This window comes from Hordeum vulgare, chromosome 2H, assembly GCF_904849725.1.
Source record: "Hordeum vulgare subsp. vulgare chromosome 2H, MorexV3_pseudomolecules_assembly, whole genome shotgun sequence".
NCBI classification, from domain to species: domain Eukaryota; kingdom Viridiplantae; phylum Streptophyta; class Magnoliopsida; order Poales; family Poaceae; genus Hordeum; species Hordeum vulgare.
In genome coordinates this window covers 621,123,753-621,140,576 of record NC_058519.1, presented here as the reverse complement: position 1 = coordinate 621,140,576, position 16,824 = coordinate 621,123,753, and the positions used below count along the sequence as shown (strand labels likewise).

At 44.2% G+C, this 16,824-nt stretch overlaps 3 protein-coding genes across 3 annotated transcripts; 2 read left to right on the top strand and 1 right to left on the bottom strand.

Annotated features, from left to right (window-relative positions):
- Positions 1 to 2,015: 2,015 nt before the first annotated feature.
- On the bottom strand, positions 2,016 to 2,315 carry LOC123427947 (protein transport protein Sec61 subunit gamma-like). The gene is made up of 2 exons (XM_045112087.1): positions 2,222 to 2,315; positions 2,016 to 2,131 (listed from the first exon to the last, which is right to left on the bottom strand). Exons 1-2 carry the CDS (start codon positions 2,313 to 2,315, stop codon positions 2,016 to 2,018), a joined length of 210 nt encoding a protein of 69 aa, XP_044968022.1.
- A 1,460-nt stretch (positions 2,316 to 3,775) lies between these two features.
- LOC123427946 lies at positions 3,776 to 10,885 on the top strand. The gene is made up of 20 exons (XM_045112086.1): positions 3,776 to 4,079; positions 4,207 to 4,295; positions 4,745 to 4,854; positions 4,931 to 4,985; positions 5,344 to 5,432; positions 5,645 to 5,711; positions 5,793 to 5,855; positions 5,989 to 6,159; positions 6,261 to 6,354; positions 6,437 to 6,516; positions 6,632 to 6,704; positions 6,793 to 6,836; positions 6,988 to 7,055; positions 7,327 to 7,412; positions 7,512 to 7,669; positions 7,753 to 9,043; positions 9,231 to 9,517; positions 9,607 to 9,855; positions 9,943 to 10,099; positions 10,252 to 10,885. The coding sequence occupies exons 1-20, from the start codon at positions 3,968 to 3,970 to the stop codon at positions 10,551 to 10,553; spliced, it is 3,645 nt and encodes a 1,214-aa protein (XP_044968021.1). The 5' UTR covers positions 3,776 to 3,967; the 3' UTR covers positions 10,554 to 10,885.
- Positions 10,886 to 11,607: 722 nt separating this feature from the next.
- Positions 11,608 to 15,904, top strand: LOC123427945 (histone-lysine N-methyltransferase SUVR4-like). Its single transcript, XM_045112084.1, has 8 exons — positions 11,608 to 12,039; positions 12,159 to 12,624; positions 13,224 to 14,230; positions 14,338 to 14,603; positions 14,719 to 14,785; positions 14,896 to 14,946; positions 15,362 to 15,461; positions 15,574 to 15,904. The coding sequence occupies exons 1-8, from the start codon at positions 11,851 to 11,853 to the stop codon at positions 15,606 to 15,608; spliced, it is 2,181 nt and encodes a 726-aa protein (XP_044968019.1). The 5' UTR covers positions 11,608 to 11,850; the 3' UTR covers positions 15,609 to 15,904.
- Positions 15,905 to 16,824: the final 920 nt, after the last annotated feature.

Genomic DNA, 16,824 nt, shown 5'->3' with positions numbered 1-16,824 from the left:
TACCAACTCAAGTGTCTGCAGTATAATTAAGAAGATAGTTAAACTCGAATATCATGTGGAAACCTTGGCGGAAAATTAAATTTTTGGAGCAATTCATTTGGTTGGATAGTTTACTTGCAATATAAAGCCTTGCCTGAACAACAGTTCATACATTACGATATGTCACATCAGGTGGTCATGCAAGAGCATAATTATGCCATTTTGATTCAATATGTCACAGATCTACAGACCATATCTCACGAAACTCAAAAGCATTGTCTTGACCAAACAGTCAGCATGCAATGCATGGTGCTACTCTCTGTACCTGCATGTGAACCAACATCAAATTGGTAAGACAAAAATTCAAACATGAGGGTGTCCAAGGGGGCAAGTTATGAAAACCACTACCCACATCTCGAGAAGTAAAGCCCTATTTCCATAAAACCAATCATGATACTTATATCAATCATCACCACCATAATTTTTCTATAGGTATGAGCAACAAAAAAGAGCATGTATGGCCTATAGGTATGAACAAGAAAAATAAGCTGATTAGCATGGGAGGAAAGAAGCGGGAGGAGGACGACCATGGAGACGAATTGTTGTTGCTGGAGTTGCAACACCACCGACATGGAGTATGGGGAGGAGGCGAGAAGCACGACGTCGTCCCCCTTCCCCATCCTCTCATGGTCCCTGGCCCATCACCAGCCTTGTTGCTCCTTCCTTCACCTCCGTCCCCTGACTGGTCACCAGCATCGCTACTCCCCCCCCTACACACACATCTGTTCCTCACCTCAACTGTGTAGATCCAGCTACATATCGTCCTCCGACACCTGGGGCGGCAGAGGATGAGGCCTATGGGGTGGGAAAGAGGAGGGCCTTTTGTTTCTGCTGGCGGCCATGGAACAATTGAAGGGGAGGAAGAACAGTACGACACCTGAAGGAAGTGGCGGCACGGGGGCCATGTTTTTGCCAATAGTAAGACTAAACCGCTGGCTCAGTCTGCTAGATATGCTCATAGGGATAAGGCATGCGTGCATGCGTTCATAGGGGTAAGTATATGTACATGTTTGTAAGCATCAGTGTGTGCAAGCGTGAAATATATTATAAGCACATGTGTCAAGACATATCAACATACCATGGTCCTAATATGTGTTGCCGTCTCTCTTTGTTTCGTTTCGTATTTGTAATGCCGAGTTAAAATATGAAGATTGGTGGACTTTACATGTTTTACTCCTCACCCAATAAACAAAAGGCCACCGACTGCATGTTTATTTGCCAAACCTTTTCGTGTGAACCAGAAACCAATAATGATCAACGATCTGTTCAATTATTTGAAGAAGTACCACAATATAAATTGGGAGACTGAAGTTTGAACCTGAAAATGAAATCCATGACACAGAACCTCACCTTGCAGCCGATCGTCAGTATCTCGATACAAGATTGAGCACGGCACCACAATTCTTCTCTTCCTCTCCAAGCCATCACTGTGAGCCACCATGAAAAGTTTCTTGCAACGTGGATATACAATGTTGGAGCTGCAATATCAACATTTGTCTCACTCATCTTCGTACAAAGATAACACCACAATGTAAAAAACACTAAGCAAGAGAATACTCCAGTTGCAAATGTTTGAAGTGTATAGAACTGAAGAAATTATAACCCTTGTCAAGTACCAATTAAGCATCAGAACAAGCTGAACCTAGTTTGTTCATCTACACAAGCGACATGGAAATCATCTCAAGATACAGACGGGCATATACCTGGCCAGGATAATCTCATCGTTCCAAGCCGAGCCCTACATCCGGGCCCTCTCCTCGTATCTGCATCACATACACAAGACCGAACGGCCGATGCTGAGTCAAGATAAGAACCCTCAATCCGAACCAACTCAAATCATATCTATCTAGCCCTCCCTCAGTTCGGGAAAAAAATCTAATCTCGTCTAACCTAAACAAAAGGACCCGAACGAGATCTCTCCCAGGCAAAGGGAGATAACTCCAAAACAAAGGAGGGGATCAAGACGCGGGCGTACCCTAGCCCGAGCCGACGATGATGTTGTTGATGGGGATGAAGATGAGGTTGACGAAGAAGCCGACGAACCCCATGACGACGAACCCGACCGTCGTCCGCGCGGCCACCTTGGTGAACTCTGCGCGCCGAATGAGGGTCAGATCTGGCGAGAGAGGAAAACGGACCGGATCGGAAAACGAGGGGAGCGCGCGAGTGCGCGGGTCCTTACCCTTGCGGTCGGGCTTGTGGCAGCGCTTGACGAGGCGGACGATGTCCTTGGCGAACTCGCGGAGGGGTTCCACGACGGAGTCGACGGCGTCCATGGCTGTCTGGCGGGCGGGCGGGCGAGATCTCGGAGCCGCCGCCCCGTTCAGTTTTCTAAGGATAACGAAGGTTGTGAGAGACGGGGAGGAGGGGATCGTGGGGATGACGTTTTTCGCGTGAAATCTTGCCGCTTGCGCAGGTCGCACTATCACGAGGAAGGTGGGGATTGGTTTTTTCTGTCAACCGGTTTTTTCTGTATTTAACTGACTGGTTTATGGAGGGATGGAAAAAATCGATGGAACTGCTAGGGGAGCTAAAGAGAGGTCGAACCATCTCGTTGGTTGAACCATCACGACGACACATCCCCTCTAATAATAGAGACTAATATTAACCCCACGCAGTTACCTCGCCGGTTAATTTGTCCTTAGCAATCCCGAGGCAAGATAGCAGCTGCCTCTACCACAAGACGAAGAAGCTTCATCAAGCAAGAGCCATGAGCCATTGACACTTTGACAGCACGGAAGACGGCCAGACTCCACGCCTTTTTCGTGTACTAGTTGCTTGGAGAATTACCTTACTGTATCTCGAAGGTTTGATCGGTAACTTTTGTTTGGATCTTGGATTGTAGCGGCGCAGTAACATGGGCAGCGTTTTGGAATTAAGAATGTGTAACATGTGAGCGTGCTTGGATGTGAGGAGGTGAGAGAAAAGGTACGGCTGTTTGAAACTGAGGGCGTCCCCCCGTCGCATGTCGGCTTGGTCTCTGCTTTTGTTTTGGTACAGACAGGGAAATGACAGCTGGTTAATTTAGCAGCGAAGTACTACTGATAAGTACTGTCCCATGCCCACTATCCATCTTTGAACATGGGCAATTATCAACAACAACAAAAGAACATGCACCCAAATCTAACGTAGTATTACAAATGCATTTTAAAAACAAACACAGCCTTACCAATTTCTTTCAAAAACACAGCCTTACCAATGTACGAGTACTACTTTGTACAATACCACTAAAAAAAATCCCTCCATAACTTAATATAGTAAAGTCATTTGTCGTAGACTCTAAAAATGTCTTATACTAATTAGAAAGTTACAGAGTTAGCATTTAGTAAATGCATTTGGCTCTAAAACATTTCCCCTCTTAAATCAAAGATCGATGTAGATACACTGACGACTTGACCAGCATGCCTTAAACAAAGCCACTGCCATAACAAGGAGCGTTGATCCCGAAAGCGGCTACAAATTAATGGCCATTATGCCAACCTTAAACAGAACCCAAGCAAGGAATCACCCCTTTTGCAAATGTGTCAAACTGTCAATCACACGGTCGCCAAAAAAGAAAAGAAAAAAAGAGAGAGTAAAAGCAAACCAAAAAAAAAGAAAAGAGAAAACTTTAATTCAAATAAAGCACAGAAATAGCATCAAGACAACGCAGCGCTCAACTGGCAAGCTCAGACGGAAGAAGATAAAAATTAATACCACGAGAATCAAAAGCTTAAACCAAAAGGGACTCTCACTCTCACACAACAGACCCTAAAAGGGCCCACCACCACCTCCTTTCACCACCTCCCCTACCCTGTCTGTCCCCCTCCTCCCTCTCCATCCCGCCGGAATCTCGCCTCCGATCCGGCGGCACGCCCGCCACCGCCGCCGACACCGGCACCGGAGAACCGCCCCAAAAAGCTCCCCCCCCGGAGGGCGGGGGGCGTCCATGGAGTCGATCATAGCGCGGGCGCTGGAGTACACGCTCAAGTACTGGCTCAAGTCCTTCACGCGCGACCAGTTCAAGCTCAACGGCCGCACCGCCGAGCTCTCCAGCCTCGGTCGGATCCCTCGCCCAAACCCTCCTCCTCGCGGACGCCAATTCTGTTTCTGTTCGTGCCGTCGGTGCTCACCTTTTTTTTTTTTTTTGGTTCTGTCGGTTCTGGGCGTGATTTGGGGGCGCTGCAGATATCAATGGCGACGCGCTGCACGCCAGCCTGGGCCTGCCTCCGGCGCTCACCGTCGAACGCGCGCGGGTCGGGAAGCTCCAGATCACGGTATGGGCGCCTCCTCATTTGTCTGGGTCTCGGCGTCGGTGAGCGGATGGGGGTGAATTGTTCTTTGTAATGCTGTCAAGTTGGGGCTCTGATGTCTGTCGGTGTGGGAAATCGCGGTGAATCTGCGGATTCGGCTGTCATTGTCCTAAATTCTAGTCGTGGGTTAGTAATTTAGACTGATATGTTAATATATATGGACAAGTGATGATTCGAGAGTTATGCTCAGTAGTCTGCTTGGCATTGGTAGGAATTTTTGGCTCTTGTTAATTTCTTCCCTGTAGCCATGGTTCTGTAACTTATAGAGGGGGTGGTCTTGCACTTCTTTTGACATTTCAGTGTAGTCTGTTACTTGCAGTCAACATCAACCTTATGGTCATATGTAGTTCTGTATCACAATTCGCGGTGTATTTTCAGGTCTCACAGTTATATTCTTTTGTTTATGACTACAGCTGCCATCGGTATCAAATGTGCAAGTGGAACCAATTGTGGTCAACATTGATAAACTTGATCTCGTGCTTGTAGAGAAGGACGATTCAGAAAATCTCTCCAGTCCTACCAGGTTATAATTCTTCCGACTTGTGATTCTGTACCGACCATTCAATAACTGATGTTCTTCTTCTCAACTTCTTTATTAGTAATGCCTCATCAACAGCATCAGCTAAAAGCACTGGATATGGATATGCTGATAAGGTTGGTTCCGTTGCACTTGATGTTCAGTAATCAGTACATACATCTTCAAAAACTTTCTGTAAGGCCATATGCCACTCAGAGCTGCTTCTGTTAAATGATGATTATACTGTAAAAATCATCAAGGTAGTTCATTTTATTCGTTGTAACTAAATTTGATCTTTCTAGGCTTTGTGTTTCTGCTTTATGGTTTTTTTTTTTTCCTTTATGTGCATGTCTGCCCCTTTTGTTTTAGCAATAATGGTAATTTTATAATTGTATACAATTGTTTCTGTACTATGGACCGCATGCAAATTTATCAAGCAATTTGCCTTACAAAATCTGAAATACAAGTGGGTTTAATATGCTATACCGGGCTTAGATTGCAGATGGCATGACTGTACAAGTAGGTATCGTGAACCTGCTATTGGAAACACATGGAGGTGCTCGCCGGCAAGGAGATGCAACATGGTATGTTGTGATTACTTGTTTGCATATTCAGTTCTTCTTTTGCTGATGACAAATGGTGGTTAACCTTTTTCTTCTATCTTGAAATGACATTTAGGCCTTTTCTGGTGACTTATTGCATATTCTGTTTTTTCCTATTATTTGTTCCGTGAGTGAAACTGGATGCATTGTTCAATGTGCACACACAGCGATTTTAATTTCTAATTTCTTTTCAGGTCACCTCCGCTAGCTGCTATCACATTTCGTGATCTCGTACTGTACACAACAAACGAAAAATGGCAGGTATTCTTGCTAGATTAAAGTTGCACTTGAACTTGTAAAATCGTCGTTTTCGGCCATCTGATCGAAATATCATGTATATAGGTTGTAAATTTGAAAGAAGCAAGGGATTTCTCCAACAGCACAGGATTCATTTATGTTTTCAAGGTTTGATACTCTCTTAGTTCATCCCAGCAAATTAATGTCTTCTTGTGTTGTTACCTAATGTACTGGGACATAATGACTGAGGACATAGTAAACGCAATTTCTGATCTCCCATATTTTCTGTCCAAATTCACAGAAATTGGAATGGCAGTCACTGTCAGTTGATCTTTTACCCCATCCTGATATGTTTGCCGATGCACGATTTAACTCTTCAAGCAGTCAAGATAACAAACGAGATGATGATGGTGCAAAGCGAATGTTCTTTGGCGGTGAAAGATTTTTGGAAGGAATATCAGGGGAGGCTAATGTGAGTGTCTGGAATATGATTACCCAACTTTGAGAAATTGTTATTTGATGTTGGAAGTTCTGCATGACTTGGCTTGGCTTATAAATTTTGTCGAACATCAGATAACTCTGCAACGAACGGAGCAGAACAATCCACTTGGCCTGGAGGTTCAGCTGCATGTTACTGAAGCTCTCTGTCCTGCTTTAAGTGAACCTGGTAAATGGTTATTGACAATAAAGCTTTAGCTTTTCATTCAGTTCTTGTTTGTATCAGTCACACCTGAAACACATTTTGTCAGGTTTACGGGCATTTCTTCGATTCATGACTGGGGTATCTGCGTGCTTAAATAGAGGAGATTTAGATCCAAAGTCTCAACAGGTTTGATTTTCTCATGTATTTTTTATGATTGCATTCTTTGTAAAAGGATTATCAGACATATCACATATGGATACTCTTTGCATTTTTACTGTTTTCCTTCTCCTATTTTGAACAGCATGCAGAAGCAGCAGGATCTTCCTTGGTATCCTTTATTGTAGATCACATATTCCTTTGCATTAAAGATGCTGGTAAGGACTAGCAACCAATCAACTTCCAGCATGCTATTTATAGACATCTATACTGACTTGTTCATTAAAATTTTATCTGCGCCGACAGAGTTTCAGCTTGAACTTCTAATGCAATCGCTGTTCTTCTCACGGGTACTTTTTTAGCTTGTCAAACTATCGAGTACTGTATGCTTTGCTGATTACTTCATTATTAATACTTTCTTGTCAGAGATTTGTTTTTTGTATTGTATTCCGCAGTCATCTAGTGACATGATGACAACTGTTTTTCTCATTATTTTTAAAGGCTAGCATTTCAGACGGGGAGAGTTCAAAAAACTTGTCTTGCATAAAGGTTGCTGGGCTATTTCTGAGGTAAGATAGGTACCCTGTTTATAGTGACTACTATGCAAGTCATGAAGTTTATAGTCATTTACTTACTCTGTTAAATAAGATGGAAACCCAGTATAATTTATATCTATGCACAGTTAAATTAGATAGGAATCCAGTACAATTTATATCTATGCACTGCTTATGTTTTTTTGGTAATGTTAACTTCTGATATAACAGTGATGGAGATTTTATTCGAGCTATGGATATAATACTCACCTTTGCTGGGTCTCATGTATGAATATTATTTCTACAGGGACACATTTTCTCGTCCTCCATGCACATTGATACAACCATCTATGCAAGCTGTTCCACAAGAACCCTTGCCTATCCCTGATTTTGGTGAATACTGATTATGCCTTTGCTCTTGTACTACTGCTTGTATCATATCAAGTTATCAACCATCTGTGGGCCTAATCTATTATGTTCCTTTATTATCAGGTCAAAATTTCTGTCCTCCGATTTATCCATTTGGGAATCAGTTCTTGGAATTTGCTGCTGGAATTCCTTTGTTTTCGCTTTATTGTCTTCAGACCACTCCTTCTCCATCACCTCCAAAGTTTGCCTCAAAAACAGTCATCACATGTCAGCCTCTTATGGTGTGTCTTCTTAACATTAACAGTGAAACATAATGTTCAACTTTTCTGTCTGATTAAATCTTGCCTGTAATATTGCATTTTAGGTGACGCTTCAGGAACAATCCTGCTTAAGAATTGCCTCATTCTTAGCTGATGGAGTTGTGCCCAATCACAGTGCCACAGTTGCTGATTCCTCAATTAACAGCCTGTCGTTTTCTCTCAAAGAGTTCGATCTATCTGTTCCGCTAGATGCTGAAGAAATTGCAAGGTGCAGTGGAACTAAGACCGCTTGCTCCCAGTCATCATTTTCAGGAGCAAGACTTCATGTAGAGGACCTACACTTCTGCGAGTCACCGTCGGCAAAGTGTACACTGCTAAACCTTGACAAAGATCCAGCTTGCTTCCTTCTTTGGGAATACCAACCTGTTGATGCCAGCCAGAGGAAGTGGGTTAGTAGAGCTTCTCATCTAAGCCTCTCGCTTGAAACCTCTAGTGCTTCAAACGGACAGAGAGTAGTTAGGGACCCCTCTCCAAATGTGTTGAAATGTATCGAATTAGATGCCATTCGATTTGAGGCAGCTATGGTTACCGCAGATGGTAGCCCTCTGATGGATTTGCCACCCCCAGAGGGTGTTGTGAGAATTGGTGTTGCTTTCCAACAGTTCACATCCAACACTTCAGTTGAGCAGTTATTTTTTGTCTTAGGCCTCTATAGTTACTTTGGACAGGTTGGAGAACGAATTTCAAAGGTTAGCAAAGGTAACAGGTCTAGCAAAGATAGTAAGCCGTCAGTTGACAATCTTGAGAAAAAACTACCCAGTGATACAGCAGTGAGCTTAAATATGAATAGCCTCCAGCTCAATTTCTTGGAATACTTGTCAACGGGAGATGTACATATGCCCTTGGTTCAGTTTGGTGGGGAGGATCTCTACCTGAAAGTTTCTCATCGCACTCTAGGTGGTGCCTTTGCAGTCACAACTAACTTGATGTGGAGAACTGTCTCAGTAAACTGTTTGGAAGGAGAAAGTGCTACAGTCCATGAGAATGGCACTGCTGTGGTGTGTGAAAATGGGCATCCCAAGATGAGACCAGTGTTTTGGGTTGACCATCGGAGCAAACCCCAGGCTAAAGATGCTCAGTTCATTGACATAAACATCACTCATGTATTGCCTTATGACATGCGGGATATGGAGTGCCATAGCTTGAATGTATCATCTAAGGTATCTGGTGTCCGTCTCGGAGGTGGACTAAGTTATACAGAGTCTTTACTGCACCGTTTCGGTATTCTAGGGCCCGATGGTGGTCCAGGGGAAGGCCTCTTGAGAGGCCTGAAGGATTTATCTTCTGGTCCACTTGGGAAACTGTTCACACCATCTCACGTCACCGACAAGGAAGGCAAGCATATGCAACTTTCTTGATTGTAAAAGCTCTACTTTAATTACTATTAGTACTGAAACAATATACGGTGAAATGTTCAAGTCCTTATTTCAGATGGTGGATAGAAATCTTTGTTTCTTGTTTTGTTTCTTTTCTTGCATTGTTTGGAAAGTGTTTCTCATCCCCTTGTCCCCTAATGTTACAGAAGCAAGATCTGAAGACAATGACAGCAATTCGAAGTTTGATCTGGGGGTGCCAGATGATCTTGACGTGTCAGTTGAGTTAAGAAACTGGTTGTTTGCACTTGAAGGGACAGAAGAAGTAGGAGATTGGTCTTCCCCTCGCAGTGGTGATCCTATTAGTAGGGAAGACAAATGTTGGCATACAACGTTCAGGAATCTGCACTTGTCAGGCAAAAGCAGTGACCGACCTAACTTGGGAGGTGCAGAGAAAGTGTTGGACAAGAAGGCATTTCCAGTGGAGCGTTTTACGGTATATCCATGACTGCTGTACCTTTGTATTTCAATTTGGTGCTCTCCTTCTCTGTATTCTAATTGGCAGATATTTGGTGGTACTTGCAGGCTGGAATCGAAGGTTTACAGGCAATAAAACCACGCTTGAGAAATCAAATCGTTGGAAATGGAAAATTAAATAATAATCAGTCAGGCAGTGGAAAATTAAACAATAGTCAGTCAGGCCGTGGACTGAACAATACAAGTGCTATAGGTGACCAAGGTGTTGATGTTGAAGCCACTATGGTCATTGGCGAGGATGAAACTGGGGATGCCAAGTGGATGATGGATAATGTAAAGTTTTCAGTTAAAGAACCGGTAGGGGCACTTCTTTCAATATTTATCAAAACCTGTTGGGAATTTACAGCTGTTACCTCAAGTATTTATATCCATTTGAACATGCAGATTGAGGCCGTGGCAAAAAAAGAAGAGCTGGAGCACCTTGCCATGATCTGCAGATCTGAAGCCGATGCAATGGGGAGGATCGCTGCTGGAATTCTCCGTCTCCTTAAGCTTGATAAGTCTCTTGGCCAGGGAACTATAGAACAGCTTAGGAACCTAGGTATGGAATAAACTACTTTGCATGATGCTCTGGGCTTTTGCATTTTTCCATGATGCTCGGGGCTTTGCATTTCTTTTTCTCTCATCTCATGGCGCATTTTTGGTAAAGAAGAAATGAGGTTGCAAGTGTCTTACAAAGCTGCGCTGCTGCAGGAAGTGGAGGCATGGACAATATTTTCTCGCCTAGCAGGCTGAGCAGGCAGAACAGTTTTGGCAGCGTAAGCACCCCTAGGACCCCCAGGACAACAATGTTTCATACAAACACGACTACGGGGTCGAAAGAGGCCCTGGAAGCAACAATCGCTTCGCTACAGAGCGACATCTCGGAATCCAAGGCCAGATGCGCGTCCCTAACCAGCACGGAAGACGAGAGCCGCGCGGAGGACATCAGGCAGCTGACCGACAAGCTGGAGAGCATGCAGTCCCTGGTGACGAGAATGAGAACTCTGATCTGAGCTGTAAATGTGTTGCTCTATTTCTTTGGAGTGTACAGGCTGGGCGGTGGTACAAAACAAAACTGGGGAGTGGCTAATGCCGCACTTTTTTTTCGCGAAATTATTCTTTCGTTTGTGTACATCTATTACAAGTTCCTTGGGGTATAAAGGTGGGTGGTGGAATAACGGGTGGGCAGAAAGCAGCAGCAGAAAATTTTGTAGCTGGAAGGATGCATAAAATGTAGCGGCGTGGTCGAAGTAGTCGTTAGGAAGAATCGAACTGTTATTTGTATGTATGATGATATGCACATAGTGTTTTGGCACATCCGATTTATTTATTTATTTTTGCTTAATATCTGAACTGGAGGTCTGGAGATTGTTTCTGTGGCGTGCGTAGTCAAAGTTTGCGGATGTTCTTACCTGCGAAATACTCCCTCCGTTCCTGAATATAAGTCTTTCTAGAGGTTTCACTAATGAACTATATACGAATGTATATAGACATATTTTAGAGTATAGATTCACTCATTTTGCTCCGCATGTTGACACCTAGTGAAATATCCTAAAAGACTTATATTTAGGTACGGAGGGAGTAGAAAAGTTATGATGAGTTGAGGGCGAATTTCATGCAAGCATTCATCGTTTAGTTCTGTTGTCATTCCAAATTCCCTGCTGGTAAGTGGTGTGTTTAGTCAGAAAGCGTAATGGAAGTGGTCCGAAGGGGAACATATTATCTAAAGTCATTTTCGAAAATTCTATTTACTTATCATAGCAGGCGGGCAAAAACATGTGATTTGTTACGGTACATCATACCAGAACTGCTTTCGTTCCAAAATTCTTATCTTAGATTTGCCTAGATATGAATGTATCTAGTCACGTTTTAGTATTTTGATACATTCATCTCTAAAAAACCTAAGACAAGAATTTTGAGACGGATAGTATTAAGTTAATCCAATGGTCAGCAAAAGTCTGTCAGATTTTGGCTTAAGGACATGTTGGTGGGGTAGATTTATAATTTCCCAAGCCATCTCGATGCTAGCCGTGCCCCCGTTTGGCCAGGTATAGTTGGGTAGGATGTGATAGAGACGAGTAGGGTAGCCACTGAACAAGTGACCGAGTGAGGCGCTCTCTCATCTTCCTCCACCGACCAGTGCGACCACCCACCGTCAGCTCAGCACCGCAGCATTGTGAGCGACTGACACTCGAGGGGGAGCCAGCGACCGCCCAGAAACCCCAGCCCGGCCAATCCCCAAGCTCTCTCTTGCAAACCCTAGCAATGGCGATGCCGCTGTGAATCGGATCTGCTCGGACCGGATCGAAGATGGGTTCTTCCCGAGGTAACCGCAACTCGAGGGCACGGCGGGCCGTGAAGGCCATGAAGCTCCTCGGAATCTCCAGGGAGCAGACCACCCCCGTCCTCAAGCGCCTGGTCGAGCTGTACGACGACAACTGGCAGCTCATCGAGGCCGAGTCCTACCGCGTCCTCGCCGACGCCATCTTCGACGAGCAGGTCCCTCCCTTTCTTCCTTCCTTCCTTCCTGTACCCCCCTGCCGGCATCCGTCCATGCCAGGAACCCCCGCTGCGGCACACTATCGAAGGGGCTGATAAAATGGCTGCTCTGTTTTCAGGCGAACGGCGGCCCAGACAACGGTGGGGATCAGGCGCAGGGGCAGGGGGAGCTGGACCTGGAGCTGGAGGAGACGAGCACCATGCCGGAAATGTTCACGCCGGAGGACGACGACCAGCGCCCTTCCACCTCCCTCGCCGTCGTCCGCAAGGACCCGGATTACCACATCGGCGCGCCACGCTCAAGGGCTGCTCGTTCCAGAGCGAACCCCCTTGGCCCTAACCCAGCTCGAGCCTCTTCGCCTCCACACACCAGAGCGCTGAGCAAGCAGATGCAGATGATGGATGAAGATTTTCAGCAGCCTGTCTTCCTGAGGGAGCCCAAGCCAGAACCTGTCGACATGGATGCAGTCCACTGTCTGAATGTGCAACCTGGCTTGATTCACCGTTCACGCAAGCGCAGCGCGCCCTCCTCGGAGTTTTTGGCGCTGCCTCCGCCTGAACAAACTCCTAAACAGATTTCAGAAGGTTCGCATTGACAATCTGAACTCATTCCTCATTTTGTCCCGGTGCTTCTTTTTTCTTTGTCCAGGCCGACACGTTAAGCATATTGCCTGTCTTTTATTTTCAGATCATGACACTTTGACATTGTCTATGCACTGGGTTGTCGTGTTAATGTTTTAACCAATTAAGCAGCAGTGGCCTTATATCATGCTTAAAAAATACACTTTCTCTTCAGTAAGCCACTTGTGCTTTAGCATCCCTACCACTGAAGATATGTTAAGCACAGAATCAGGATTTGTTAATAAAATTTGTGATATACCCTTTCCGCGTGCATGCAACTGGGATTGCTAGCATCATTTAGAAAACATACACCTTTCAATTGATCGGTTCAGTTTCGTACATTGTTCACCTGGACTCATATCTTCACAAAAATTGCTCCCAACACTGGTTGCAACCTTTGCTTGGTAACTTAACGTGTTAAATAAGGCTTGCTGCACTTTGAGGTTCCACCTGCTGAACCTTTGCTTTAACGTGTTAAATAAGTCTTTAATCAATCACATCTTGCTGTAATTTTTTCCTTCTGAACAATGGTCTTACTCTTTTGAACTTTTAACTTTATATAGGTGATAAAAACAGGACAATTCAGCATTGCAGAAATAGGGAAATGCCTACTTTATCGGTAGAGCCAGCGAACAGCACAATGAACAATGGAATGGGATCTGGAGTTGGAAATATGCAGGAAGTACCTTGTCTAGACGTTGATTTAGCATCATCCCCTAGGGGTGATGTTAAGATGTCTCTAAAATTCAGTGTAGACCCATCAAAGTTCCACATGCCTGATTTAGAAGCAGTTTTCAAGATGGTCGAGAAAAAATGTCTTCACTCTTCTGATTTTTCCATTCATGGCATCCTGACTGAGATGTGCCAGTGTGTTGTCCAACTGGGCACTGAACATACCGTGGAGCATAATACGCAATCAGATATTGTTGGTAATGGCAGCTTGTCAGAGAATGGTATAAATAGGAAACAGAAAGCTAGAGAAGAACCGTTGGTTTTGAAAGGCTTGGAGAGTGGTCCAGCAAATTCAACCCTTGCCCAGCAACACCATTTGGCACTTTCCATATCGAGGATTATCCATGACGTAACTGATATATCCAAGGGAGAAGAAAATTTGAGGATATCAATTATAGATGAATCTGGCAGAGAGAAATGTCCACCTTCCTTTTATTATATGCCTACAAACGCTGTATTCCAGAATGCTCTTGTTAGCATTTCTCTTGCAAAGATTGGTGCTGAAGACTGTTGCTCTGAATGCTTTGGCAACTGCTTGAGGGCACCTGCACCATGTGCTTGTGCAAGAGAAACTGGGGGTGATTATGCGTACACACTAGATGGTTTGGTTAAGCCAGCATTCATTGATGAATGTGTCTCTATGAACCGATTCCCAGAAGAACATCACAGGGTGTTTTGTAAAACTTGCCCGCTTGAGAGGTCTAGAAATCAAGCTTCACCAGAGCCTTGCAGGGGCCACCTTGTTAGGAAATTTATCAAGGAATGCTGGAGCAAATGTGGCTGTAATATGCAATGCGGTAACCGAGTGGTTCAACGTGGCATAAAATGCAATCTGCAGGTTACATTTTATGTTTTTGTGAATGTAGATTGTTGAGGCACTATAATGGCACATTTCCTTTATTTGCCATGTGCAGCATCCTGACTGGTACTTCTATTATCTACTAGGTGTTTTTCACCGAAGAAGGGAGGGCTTGGGGGCTCCGCACACTCGATGATTTGCCAAAAGGCACTTTTATTTGTGAATATGCTGGGGAGATACTAACAAATGCAGAACTACATGAAAGGGCCATTCAAAACATGCAGAATGCTAGGTATACACGTCCAATACTTTTGGATGCTGGTTGGCGTTCCGGAGGGGCGCCGAAGGATGAAGAGGCTTTATGCCTAGATGGAACGTTTTATGGGAATGTTGGCAGATTCATCAATCACAGGTGTGCGCTTGTTCTTAACAATCATGTTTACGATGCTTATTTTAAATGAAGCAAGCAAAGAAGAGACTTAACTTTAACTTATCTTAAAAAAATATGGTTGTGATACTCCATGTAGATGCTGTGATGCAAATCTAGCCATGATCCCTGTTGAAGTGGAGGCGCCTGATCATCAGTATTATCATGTAAGCCACACCTAACAACTTTCTTATGTTCCTGTATGAGGCTCTGAAAATGCCATAAGACAGACACACCAAGTTGTTGTTCTTATTTATTTTTCTTGTTCATAAAACAGGTTGCATTCTTCACAAGCAAGAAGGTGGAGGCTTTTGAGGAACTGACATGGGTATGTGCACTGTATACTTGATATTGATGCAACCTTTGTTCATATAGATGAATGTCTCAATGTGCAAACTCTGTTAACCTGCAAAGGTTAACGAATCTCATGGTATAAGTTGTTGATGTCTAAGTGAGGTTGAGGTTGTTGTTCTGTTTTCAAGGCTTCTCTCTGGATGCATGTATGTCCAGTGATCAGTGCTCGCATCAATGCTAGTATCATGCCTCTTATCGCAACCTATGTGCTTATAACTGTTGGCTTTATCTTTTACTCATCCCATCCCCAAGAATCTGTTTCGTCCACTAGCCCTTTTTGTGAGAAGTAGAAAGTGTATCTGCTGCAAGATGATGAATTCTTTTTAGTTTCGACACTAGAGCTGCAACAGAAGAGGAATGGTTAGTGAGACGCTGTTTCTTGGTTTCAGGACTACGGCATCGATTTCGACGACGAGAGGTGGCCCGTGAAGGCATTCGAATGCCTGTGTGGAAGCAGATACTGCCGGGGAGGTCGGCGTCACCTTCTAAGTACGCGCTTGCTTGTTTGTCATGGCTTGTCCTGGACTGAGTGTTGGCATTTTGGTTGTTTGGAAGGCGTATGGATTAGCCCGGTACTAATTGTTTTGGGGTTGTTTTGCAGGGAAGGAGAGGAGAAGCAGAGCTACCGCGAGATGAGCTGAGGTATTAGATGGTTTGTTGATGCGATGCGATGGTTGTTTGTTTAGGAGGGTTAATTAACTAGCTAGCTAGGGTAATCAATCAGGTAGTAATGTCACAAGCAAGGTGCTGCAGGTGGAAGAATGTATGTATGTAGTAGGTATTTTGGTGTGTGCAATTTGAACAAGGGCTGGGTGGTATGGTTGGCGGAGGAGACGATGGCTCCTCCCCTCCTCTGTGTAAAAGTAATACTATGGGTCAAGTGACCTCGCTCGCCCTTGTTATTAATATAGAACCTGGCACTCAACTAGAAACAATCATGGTGGGCGGAGTTGGTTTGGTTGCTGCCGTGCCCTAAGCAGCAGCACAGCCACAACACAAGCAGCAGCATATTTCCCCCTCTCCTGGGCTGCTGCCCTGCCGGTTCCCTGCCTTCCTACTTGTGTTTTTGGTGCTACCTCCTCTCCTTTTGAAAACGTTGTCAGATCTGTTACTACAGAAGTTTACTAGTAAAAGAAACAAAACATCCCAAATATAGTAAAAATGTTAAAAAATAAGAACAACAACATCCTTGGGCCACTGAACACCCACTTCCGTCACTAGAGCGAGCCGTCGACAAACGGGGAATCTTTGTGCACGAGCCCCTAAGAACCAACATTCTAGAGCCGTAGTCGTCACCGTTGAATTCTTAAGTTGATCTGAAGAACCTGACACCTGAGTTGATCCGAAGAACTAGAGCCGTAGTCGTTGCCGTTGAATCCTTAGGTTGATCTGAAGAACCTGACACCCGAGTTGATCCGAAGAACCTAACACCTGAGTTGATCCGAAGAACCCGATACCAAATCTTGCTGTCACGTATGCACCACGAGAGACACTAATCTTGTCGCCCCGAGCATATTCTTGCTACATGCGCGAATTATTGCAACATGATGATCCATTTATAGATATGTATGAACAAAACAAATTTGAAATAAATGGAAATTCATTAAAAAATATTTAAAATAATTAATTATTTTATATCCATGCAAACAAATTTCAGGGCTCCCAAACTTCCTTAGCTTCCTTTGCTTTGTACTACTAAGGAATGTGCCCGTGTGTTGTAACAGGGGGAAATATTCTTTAACATGACAGGTCTTGATGCAAGTAAATATTGTACGACAAGAGGACAATACATGACAACTCTTGATGAAAGTAAATAGACAAAATAATATTATGTTTTGGTTATAAAGCATAT